This window comes from Marmota monax, unplaced genomic scaffold (genome assembly GCF_021218885.2).
Source record: "Marmota monax isolate L192 unplaced genomic scaffold, Marmota_monax_Labrador192_F-V1.1 WCK01_AAM20220418_F8-fsc00035, whole genome shotgun sequence".
Lineage (NCBI taxonomy): Eukaryota > Metazoa > Chordata > Mammalia > Rodentia > Sciuridae > Marmota > Marmota monax.
Genome location: NW_026691961.1, coordinates 7,755,822 through 7,767,041, shown reverse-complemented (window position 1 = coordinate 7,767,041; position 11,220 = coordinate 7,755,822). Strand labels below are relative to the sequence as shown.

General features: G+C 52.9%; 1 protein-coding gene across 9 annotated transcripts in view; it reads right to left on the bottom strand.

The window, feature by feature from the left end:
• Window positions 1–2,423: 2,423 nt before the first annotated feature.
• Window positions 2,424–11,220, bottom strand: part of Rab11fip3 (RAB11 family interacting protein 3) — a 60,967-nt gene continuing 52,170 nt past the window's right edge. For all 9 annotated transcript variants that reach the window (XM_058578478.1, XM_046441178.2, XM_046441188.2 and 6 more), the window contains 7 exons: window positions 10,808–10,911; window positions 6,999–7,139; window positions 5,342–5,423; window positions 4,523–4,660; window positions 4,264–4,419; window positions 4,014–4,154; window positions 2,424–3,947 (listed from right to left, as the gene is read on the bottom strand). In XM_058578478.1, coding sequence (XP_058434461.1) covers window positions 3,834–3,947; window positions 4,014–4,154; window positions 4,264–4,419; window positions 4,523–4,660; window positions 5,342–5,423; window positions 6,999–7,139; window positions 10,808–10,911 — 876 coding nt within the window. In that variant the 3' untranslated portion in view covers window positions 2,424–3,833. The remainder of the gene's footprint in view (window positions 3,948–4,013; window positions 4,155–4,263; window positions 4,420–4,522; window positions 4,661–5,341; window positions 5,424–6,998; window positions 7,140–10,807; window positions 10,912–11,220) is intronic.

The window sequence follows — 11,220 nt, the reverse complement described above, 5'->3', positions numbered from 1 at the left end:
CAAGACAGCTGGAGGAGGACTGGAGGCGGCTATCTGCGGAAGCAGCCAGTATCTTCCCCAGATTAGCATGGGGCCCAATATGTGCAGGCTTCTGGGGTCAGCAGTAGTGAGACCCAGATGCCATCAGAATCGAAGTTCTTGGGGTGGGCACTCTGTGAGCCTGATGTGAGGGCATGAGAGATTCTGGTCCCAAGCTCAGATTTGTCCTATCATGACTACCCACTTTGCAGGCCACACAACTGTGTCAATAAAACCTCACATAAAGAGAACAGAGTTCTTGGCCCTGGCCAATCCCTGCCCTGTGGGCCTTCGGCAAGTGGAAGGACCTAACCAGTCACTCAAACCTGCTGAGCCCGAGCCTGAGCCTTGCCTCTGCTTTTCCAAAGAGAATGGACCAAGACTTGAAAGACTCAAGCAGAGGCTCTGTGCAGCATTAAGAGCTGACCAGAGATATCCTGACCAGCCCACTGCACAGTTGCGGGGAAGGAGTGGCCCCAATCCTTGCAGGACATGCTGGGGTCTCCTAATGGACTGAAGGCCTTCTCTCCTCCAGGAACATGCTTCAGGTGAGCTCCCAGTGGACCTGGGCCTGCTCCTGCCCACCTGCAGCCCCTTCTCAGCAGGGGTCTCTGGGAACCTCATTTAACAATGGCTCTTATACCCACCTTCCCCACCATGTTCCAAGCGAGTGTTTGTCTTCTTTGAGCTGGACACTCCAGAGGGCCAGCACAGCAATCCCAGTGACTCTTAGTGGGGCCAACTGGACTGTGGACATGGAACTAAGAAGCTGCCAGCCCATGGTGGAGAGGCTCCTGCTCCTAGCTTTCAGGTAGATTGGGGCCCTGCTTTATCAGGCAGATCCCATGGGCAGCCCAGATAGATGGGAGAGCAGACCATACCCCTGCAGGCAGAAACTCAGCCTCTGATGTGTCCATGATCCCAAATTTCTATTTCAGTTCTACCCAAGTGTCCAGGAGTCCTGGGCCAGAGGCTCTGGTACTTGGAGCCCCCCTGTTCACTCTCCCCACTGAGGACAAAGCCCCATTGCAGGCCAGGTTATATCCCTTTAAGTTACCAGCTCTGGGAAGAGTGGAAGCTGAGCAGTCAGCAGAACCTAGTGGGGCATGTAGATTAGTGGTTGAGGGCTTGCCTTGCATGTATTAGGCCTGAGTTTGACCCAAAAGAAGAAAAAAAAAAAAGATAAATTCTTATAATGCTTAAGATAACTCAAGAATTTTAACATTCTTGGGGTAGTAATTACAAATCAGTCCTCAGCCTCTCTGAGCCTCAGTTTCTCCATCTGTGTCTGACCAGTGGGCAAGTAGGCAGGTCAGTGTGAGGGTGGTAGAGATTTGCAGGTGTGCCATTTGCTGCTCCAGGGACACCTAGGTTGGGTAGGTGTTTCAAGGGGATATCAGACATGACTGCCTTCCAATCAGACATAGCACTTATTCTCAGAACTCTTGGTGTCTATCCTGGGGCCACAACCTTCAATGTTCTTTGCCTTGGGGTGTTCCTCTCACCACCTGGCATGGCCCTACCCTTTGTTGATCCCCAACAGGCTGCATCTCGGGGATAGGGACACTATGAGACTTGCAATTCAGTGGGGTGTGATACCAGTCTGTGCCTAGGCGGCTTGTTCCTGGAGAGGAACTAAGAAGTTGCAGGAACCATGGGGAGAGCAAGGAATAGGTCCCTTCCCTCCTTCCCAGTCTTCAGGTAAGGACTGAAGCAGATTGACCATAGTTGTGAAGATGGTCACGTGTGCATAAAGCATCTGCAGAAACCCACACTTAGATGGTTCCCTGTTTATAAGCATATGAATAATAAAAATGTCCAAACCCGGGGCTGGGGATGTGGCTCAAGCGGTATCACGCTTGCCTGGCATGCGCGGGGCGCTGGGTTCTATCCTCAGCACCACATAAAAATTAAATAAAGATGTTGTGTCCACCGAAAACTGAAAAATAAATATTGAAAAAATTCTCTCTTTAAAAAAAAAAAAAGTTCAAATCCTCTCTGTGGAGCCCTCCAAATTCCTTCTTTGGAATAATAAGGAATATGCTGGGGCCTTCACCGGCCTAGGGGTTGAAGAGGCCTAGTGTGGCCTCAGGGGAGGCTTGGGATGCACTCAGGCCACATCTTACCTGGAGAAAATAGCCTGGGGCCTGTCCTACCACGCCCGCCCCTGAGGCAGGGCACTTTTCTAGGGTGAGTTAAAGATCCAGAACCTACCCACAGTGGCTGAGTCCTGGGGGTGGCCCAGCCTGGAGGCCATGCTGTCCTGGAGCATTAGGTAAGGGGAAAGGCTTGGCCAAGCTGCAGAGTCAAGATTTTGTGAGGTCTGACCAATGTCCCCAGACACCTGGGGGAAGTCAGGGCCTGGCCCAGGGACACCCCAGCCCACCACCTGCTGGAGGACAGAGTTTGTGTGTATGGTAACAGCTTTAATCTGTGGTGGCTTGACAAATCGGGCAAGACCCTCCTGGTCTCCCACCCTCCTGCTTCCTGGCAGGAAGAGCCATTTCTCTGGGGAACAGAAGCAGCGTGCAGGTTGGTTGGTGTATCTCCTGGAAGCGTGTCTGCAGCCCCAGCACTGCTGGGGGCCAGCAGGACAGGCCATAGTCATGTCAGGGCTAGGACCTGGGCACAGAGAGGCAGGCTCCAGTACTTATATATTATACATACATATATATATATATATATATATATTTTATGTGTATACACAGATAGTTTTCTCTCTGTAAAGTATTAAAAAATTGATCAACCTTCAATCTATAAAAAATACCTACTCTACATGATAGAAAAATCTCTCCTCCAAGTTTACATTGATTTACACCCGAGGCTTTCCCCAAAACTGTACAACACGGGGCCACACAAGCTCTAGTGTGGAGGGCCACGTGGAGGCGCAGGGCTGCAGGTGCACAAGGCACGCACTCACTCCCACAGGCTATGGGCCAGCAGCTTGCAAGGAGCCACTGCTCAAGTCCTGGGAAAGCCTGCTTCCCTGCCCTCCTGCACCCTCAGGAAGAACAGCGATTTTAAGTCAGAGCCATGAGGTTTCAGATCCTGGACCGGGGCCCAAAAAATCTGACTTCACCCAAGGCGATGGCAGTCCGCCTAGGGAGGACTGCTCCAGGAGGCCAAGGCAGGCCACACCCAGAGAAGTGGCCCCTGCACCTGGGAGTCAGGACAGCACTGTCCACCATCCACGCAATGAGTTCCAGAGTCGGGATCCCAAGTCCTGACTTCAGAGCAAAGAGTCTCAGTGGGCTCCTGCTCCAGTCCTGGCATAAGAGTCAAGAGTCCCTGAGGGCTACTGCAGCAAGGGTCAGGCCATGGGATGGCTGCACAGCTTGGAGGCCCTTGGGCCTAAAGCTGGATCGAGGTGGCATTTGGCTGGGTGATGTCCTGAGCAGTCGGGGAGGAGAGCACTAGGGGCCTGTGGCTCATAGCCAGACCCTGCACGTGTCAGCCTCACCCACCTGTCCTTCCCACACCACCATGTCCCCTACAGGGGGTCCATCTGGAGCAACCAGGATTGGATGTGTCAGGGCGCTTGTGTGGCTGTCATAGCCCTGGTGGGAAGAGGGGTCTGTCATGAGGGAGTCAGAGGGACTTGTCCCAGCCTGAGACTGCCATGACACTGCACAGAGACTGAGAGGCCCTGCCCCCTCCCTGTCCACTGTGGACTACAGGCTGGGGGCTCTTCTTCTCCCTCCTTGGTACTGCTGTGCACCCTCTGCAGCCCCACTGCCTGGGCGTAGCTCCTCAAGGTGCGAGGGGCTCTCTGGGTGCTGGTGGAGGACTGAGCAGCCAGGCTGGTCTTGGAGGGACTACTTGACCTCCAAGATGGACGGGTTGGTCTCCATGATGGCCACGATGATCCTGTCGATGTAGTCCTGCAGGCGGAGGTTGATCTCCTCTTGCCTCTGGACAGCCTCCATGAGCTGTGGGGAGAGCACAAGTCAGCATGGGACGTGCAGACCATGGGCACGGGTAGGCAGGGCCCTTACCTCGTCACGGGACACCGAGCTGATCTCCGCCGCAAGGGACTCAGAGAAGGCTGTGGAAAAGAGGCTCCGGGCGCCCTGGATGCTGAGGGTGATGATCTGCCCGTTGAGCTCCTCATTCTGCTCCTTCAGGTTGCGGTTATCCTGGGGACACAGCAGCGTCACATGGGGCCCTGGCCCCTGCAGGGTGCTGGGCTAAGACAGCAGCCTTCCAAAAGCTTCCAGGCAGGGTGGACGGGAGTCCAAGCCATACCTGCTTGAGCCTGCGGACCTCCTGTTCCAGCTCGCTCTCCCTGGTGCGGCTGTTGTACTCCTGCAGGCCCAGGCTGCTACTGCGGCCCCGTCTCTGCTCAGCCTCCAGCCTAAGGAGCTGCAGGTGCTCCAGCTGCTTGCGCAGGTCCTCTATCAGCTGTAAGGCAATCGTGGGCACCGGTTAGCAGCTGAAAGCCATGCATGGGAAGCACACCACATGTGACAGGGAAGGTGGGGAAAGGGACAGTGGCTCTGTTCACCTCCTGGGTTGCCTCCTTGTCTCTCTGGAACTGGTGCCGCTCATGGCTCAGCCTGTCCCCCATCTTCCTCTTGCTCTCCTGCTCTTCACTGAGCCGCAGCGTCAACCCTTCGATCTCATCCAGCAACTTCTGCTTCTCCTATGAAAACAGGCATCATTCATGTGCATGAAGAGCCCACCCCAGACCCGCTCCCAATCCACCCCAGCATAGTGGCCCTAGGATCAATTTCTGCAGAGCTGTGCCTAAGCCTTCAAGGCTGCCCTACCTTAGGGCCAAGGCACACACAGGCCACAATGGCAACTTCTCAAGAGGCAGGGTGAGAAGGACCTTTGTATAGATGGGACCTAAATCATGGCTGTGGGAAGCTCTATCCTGGCACCTCTGGTTCATGCAACCCAGAGCCCAGGTGATCCTGGAACATCCTCTGGTTTCAGAGCTTTCCAGAGGGCACTCAAGGAGGAAAGACAGGAGGGGAGGGGAGGTGGGGAGCTGTGACACAGACACAGTCTCACCTCTCTGCCTGCATATCTAAGGAGAAGGGCATCCCTTCACTCAGATCCTTGGGAATCTGTGGGCCCCAGGGATCTGAGTCCATGGGAGAGCTGGAGGCCAGGTAAGGTCCAGTGTCTTCCAGAAAAGGGCAGCTCCTCACACAGAACAGGCCAGGTGCTGTCACTCCACAATTGGCAGCAGCTCCCCACTCTAGAGGCCCTGACAGTACATCCTGGCTCCCCTGCTGGTGTCAAGAGCAGAGGGCAGAGGGGCAGCTGGAGTAGGGTGGGGCCTGGACCCCCAGCTGCAGTCGGACTGGGGGCTCACCTCTTCCAGACGCTCAATGTTGGCCTTCAGGCAGGGCGTGCAGGACCGCAGCTCACCATTCTCCTCGTCCAGCTGCTGCAGCCTGGAGCATAACAACACCTTGGACCACTCTCCTGAAAATATACCTCTAAGGGCAGGGAGGGCCCAGTATCTGGAGGAATCCTCCTAGGGGCAGTGGCCAGTCTTGACCCCACACGAACACTCAAGGCTGAAGCTTCTCTGTAGCCCACAAATGCTTCTAAATACTGGGTTTGGAACACTTTAGGTTCACAGAGAAGTTTCAAGCAAAATTAGTGTCTGAAGGGCCTGCTTGCTCCCTTTCCTTCCTGCTGCCACAGCTCATCCTGGGGTACCTTCATCATGGCCCACACTCAGCTGGGCCATTCTTTCTTTCCCCTTTTTTTGGGGGGGTACCAAGAGTTGAACCCTGGGTCCTTAACCACTAAAAGCCATGTTCCCAACCCTTTTTTATATTTTATTTAAAGACAGGATCTTGCTGGCGTTGTTTGAGACCTTGCTAAGTTGCTGAGGCTGGCTTTGAACTCAGGATCCTCCTAACTCAGCCTCCTGAGCTGCTGGGATTACAGGCATGTGCCACCATGCCCGGCTGAGCCATACTTTCAACAAAACCACACATGCTATGGATTTCCCACCAAAGCCCAGAATCCCATCCAAGGACCCCCATGGCATCAGTCCTCATGTCTTATTAGTCCCCTGGTCTGAGTCTCCCTGACTGCCCTGCTTTCTCATGACCCTGACAGTGTGTAGCAGTCCTGGCACATCCCTCACGTTGGGTCTCAAGTTGGTTCTGTCTGATGTTTTCTGGGGCAATGGGTTTGGGAAGACAAGACCCTACCACCATGTAGAGCCCGTCTTGTCACACCATTCCTGACACTCACACGGGTCACTTGGTTTAGGTACAGCTGCTGGGTGTCCCCTCTGCTAGGCTGCTGCTTCCTGCCCACTCTGTTTTAGAGAACCAGTCCCTGAGTGGAGGCCCAGAGTAGGAGGGACCCACACCACCTCCAGGAAGGAGTGTCTAGGGAAACTCTCTAGAATCCTCTGAAAGGAGGGCTGTGTCTTCTCAGATGTTTTTATCAACTGATTGTCTATGCACCATGCTGCACGTCCAGTCTGCACCTGGGGTTGTGCTCCTGCAGGACTGCCGGCTGTGCTGCTCAGGTGGCTCAGCTCTGGCCACTGGGAGATCTTTTAGTTGGCCTAGTGTGCCTCTGACATCACCCATCAGTGGGTACATGCATGTGCCAGGTCAGTTACCTGCTGGCTCCCCTCTGCAGTATTTGTAAATGTACCAGTAATGACACTGTAAATTCCAAGTGTACACAGAAACAATCCTGTCCATTTCCTTTAACAAAAGATAGGTTTGTCTCTGTTGCCCAGGCTAGCCTGGAGCTTGAGATCTCCCTGCCTTGACTTCCCCAAATTCCTGGGATTCTGGCTGGGGTGTTGTTACAGGGATCTGTGAGTGAGACAGGTCTATAGAAGCTAACATGCTGCAGTCTCTGGATGCATGCTGGAGGCTTTAGAAGAGTTCTAAGGTTCTCCTCTCAGGCTCCCTGTACTCTACAACTAAACTTTTCTGGATCCCTTCCCCTTTCAGGTTGGTGGGTTTCTCTGCTCTGGATGCCTCACCTACCTGGCCTGTAGGTTCTCAATTTCAATGCTCTTCTCTCGCTCCATCCTGCACAGGAGCTCCTTCTGCTTCCGGGCCTCTTCCAGGACCATCTCCTGGGCTCTGAGCTCCTGTTCCTTCAACTGCTCCTCCAGGGCGTTGGCTCTGAATGCAAAGGGGAAGAGACAGTATTTTTCAGACCTCCCAGGTGCCTGTTCCCAGGGCACTGTCCTGACCCTGGCATCTGCTTGCCCTGTAGATCTGATACATGAGGCCTGGGGGAGGGGCCAGAAAGCACCAGAGTCCAAGGGCCACAGCATTCTGCAGCAAATGGACATAATGGCTGAGCACAGACTCCAACAGGGTGAGCATGAGTTCTCACTGCAGCATGGTCAGCTCATGGTGAGGTCCACACCACATTCGGCCAGGTCCAGGACTTGGTGCTGGGCACATCTGGTGCAGAGGCCACAGAGGGGACACAGCTAGAAGGAGTCGCCTCTGGGCTAATCTGGAGACCAGTCCTATGCAGGTCTTGAGACCTGGCCCCTTCCATGACCACCTGCAGGACAGGTTGGACATCTTAGGGAAGCACCAGAGGCCCTGCCCATGCACAGTAAGGCCCATAGCCCCAGTCCTGTCACATGCTTCTCTGATCCTCTTTGGTGGGTGAGAGTGAAGATAGCAAAGGAAGCTTTGGAATATACAGAGAACCAGGTCCCACGGTGGCCAGTCTCAGGCCAAATGCTCTAAGAAAAACCAGAAGTCTGCTGTAGGAGGAGTGGATAAACCTAACTCTTAGAAATTAAAAACAGGGCTGAGGGACCTGGGTTCAATCCCCAGCCCCATTCAGAAAAGGAATAAAAAGAAAATCAAAACAGGAAAAAAAAGTTTTATACTCAATAGAAGAGTTGAGGAAGAAAACCTGAAGATAATACAAAGGAAAAAATGCACAGAAAAACAAAGTCTGAAATTAGGAAAATGAAGAGGACTACTATCATTGAGAGAAAGAAATGAGAAAGAGATGACATGGAGAGAATTCTTGAAGTCCCCAGAAGCTGACAGACACACTGTCCAGAGGCAAAGGCTGAAAACCAGCACAGGTCAGCCAGCTCTGGAGCCAACTGAGCTACAGGAAAACTTGGCTTCCCAGCAGCCTGAGTAGGCAGCTCCCAGGAATCATCATCCTCAGAAGCAAGTAGCACAAGTGGGACCAGAAGCCAAGGAGTAAACAGTGAGCACTGGAGACACAGCAGGATGTGAAACACCAAGGGCATCCTGCACAGGTGCAGGGAGGGCGGGGGAAAGGGGCACAGAGTAGAAAAAGCTGCACGGGCACAATGCTCCCAGGTCTGAGTACTCAGAGACCCCAGAAGGCAGGGGCCTTATACCAGAAAGGGGGCCTCACTATTACCAGGGTGGATGTGAGAGGGTACCCTGGTTCAGGGGGTGGGCAAGTAGAAAGGGTCTCCAGGGAAGGCTCAGGATGTACCCTCTGAGAGGCCACACACCTGAGGCCCCCATTCCCTTCTGCAGCAGTGCTGGCTGGCACTCCACAGGAGAGTGTAGCCTGTTTGGCAGCGTGTACCTGTGCTGTGATAGAAGGCAAGTCCTGACTCAGTGCTCCTGAACAGCAGCAGTCTTTTTTTAAAAAAATATATATATATATATTTAGTTGTAGATGGACACAATACCTTTATTTTGTTTATTTTTATGTAGTGATGGGGATTGAACCCAGTGCCTCACGCATGCTAGGCAAGCACTCTACAACTGAGCCTACAACCCAACCCACAGCAGCAGTTTTGAGTTTCTACCTTGCGTGAGTTGTGCTTAGGGAGGGCCTGGGTTACAACATGAGTCCACTGTTCCCTCATGATCACTTGGCTCAAGTGGTTTATGAGGAAACAGGCTCAGAGGGATAGAGTCCTAGCCTGGGGCTCAAGTATAGCTGTGGTTGGCAGCCTGGTAATGGGGTGGCTCAAAGATCCTCTCCCATGGGCCCACAAGAGCCTCTCGGGACACCCTCTTGGGCTCCTGCCCCATCCTGACTGGCTGTACGTCACATCCATTTGCTTTCCTGCTACTGAGCAACAGCTACAGCCACAGTCTTCTAGAGGGAAACTATGTCCAGCAAGATGCCCCTGGCCTGCTCTTCCAATGCAGGCCCTGCCCTTACCCAGGGCCCCTGACCTCCTCTAGCACACACTGTGTCCAAGTCCCAGAGACCACCTGCTATCTTTGAGGCCCTGGCAAATTTGAGCTCTCAGCTTCAAGGTTCTTATCTGTGAAAGGGAGATACATCTGCCTTTGGTGAGTGTGAGGGTGAGCGAGGGCCTGCAGAGGATGTGGGCTGCACAGTGACAAGGAGCTACAAGCTCCATACACAGACCAATGCTATGATGGGAATACTTCAAGTGAGTTTCCAGAAACGGGATCTTAAGTTGTGGGGAGCGAGCCACTCTGAATGATTTGTGCCTTCCATCCTGGAGCGGAGAGGCTTTGACCAGTCACTACATCTTGTGGTAACCTGGACATTGCCCCGGTCCAGGAAGTTGAGGGCGTGTCTTCAGACATAGGCAGGTCACCCCTGGAATTGAGCTACACTCATCTATTCCTTTGTAATACTACTCCTTTGCCCTGTTTGGGATAGAATGTTCCATGGAAGCTCCCTTTGTGTGTCCCCCTTCTCTTACTCTGCCTTTGGGTGTGGCCTTCCTAGATGTCAGTCAACCTGCTAACATCAGATATCACAAAGCTAGAATCAACCCCCTGAAACCTGACCCCTTGCTTCATTTGAATGGCTTCTCCTCAATAAAAGGGTTCAGCTGGTGCTCTCTCTCTTTCTGCAGACCCTTAAGGTCAGAGGAGACATCACAGGACCCCAAAGAAAAATCTCTGTCTCTTATGTGATTATTTCATGCAGCCAAGTTCATCTGGAATGACCCTGAGTGTTTTAGTCGTGAGGAACGTGACACCATATTGACAACCCACTGGCTATAGGTTGACCCTGAGCCAGCCTCCAAGTTCTCCAGAAAACTGACCTAGAAAGGCTCTGGGTAAAATCCACCATGAAAAGATACATCTCTTTGTGGGTTTGTTTTGGAGCTGGAGATAGAACCCAGGGCCTCAAGTGGGCAAAACATCTACTCTGCTCTGTGTTGAGCCATATCCTGGTCCTATTTTGGTGTTTGTTATTGTTGTTTTGCAGTACTGGGAATTGAACCCAGGAATACTCTACCACTGAGCTATGACCCTAGCCCTTTTTATTTTGAGACAGGGTTTTACTAAGTTGTTGAGGCTAGTTTCCAATGTGTGATACTCCTGCCTCAGCCTTCCAAATCACTGGGATTACAGGTATGCAACACTGTGTCCAGCCTTCCTTATGATTTTTTGGGGGGTACTAGAGATTGAAAACAGGAGAACTCCACAATTAAGCAACATCTCCAGTCCTTTTTATTTTTTATTTTGAGACAGGGCCTTGCAAAGTTGCTGAATTTGTGATCCTCCAAGCTTTTAACTTGCAATCCTCCTGCCTCAGCCTCCTGAACTGCTGGAATTACAGGAGTGTGCCACCATACCTGGCCCCTCCTTAGGATTTTAAACTGTGCTCTCCACCTCCAACTGCTCCCTACTAAGCATCACGACCTAGGTCCCTTGATCTTAGTATGCCCTGTGTGTCGAGGCCCTGGACACCTGCTACAGATCACTACAGAACTTCAGGCCAGCAAGTCATGGCCCTTGAGCTATGCACAGGTGCCCATCCAGCAACTCCAGGGATACCTTATGAGGCAGAGAAAGTATGGGTAGGGAACAGAGGGGGCTGCAGGAAGACTCACCTATGCACCAGATGTAGGTTTTCCTGCCGAAGCCGACCATGCTGCTCTCCGGCTGCAGCACTGTCCTTCTCCAGCTCTGACACCCGCCTCTCCAGAAAGACAACCTGGATAACAAAATGATGGCTTGAGGAGCAAGCAGAGGCGGAAGAACTGCACCAGGGGACAGGCTGGGGCAGCACAGGACTTCCACAGCTGTTTATCCACTGGACTTGGGTCTACCTGGTTCCTGAAGACTGCTCCATAATCACCACAGTACAGCTCCCCCTAGGGCCACGCTCAACTCCATAGCACAAGGACACAGGTCATCATCAGGGGTCCAATGCCTCGGAGCCCTGAGAACACCCTTCTAAATGGCACATGGGATAGCAAGGCTCAGCTCCCTCTACAAGTGGGGGTCCCTGCTCTGCCAGATA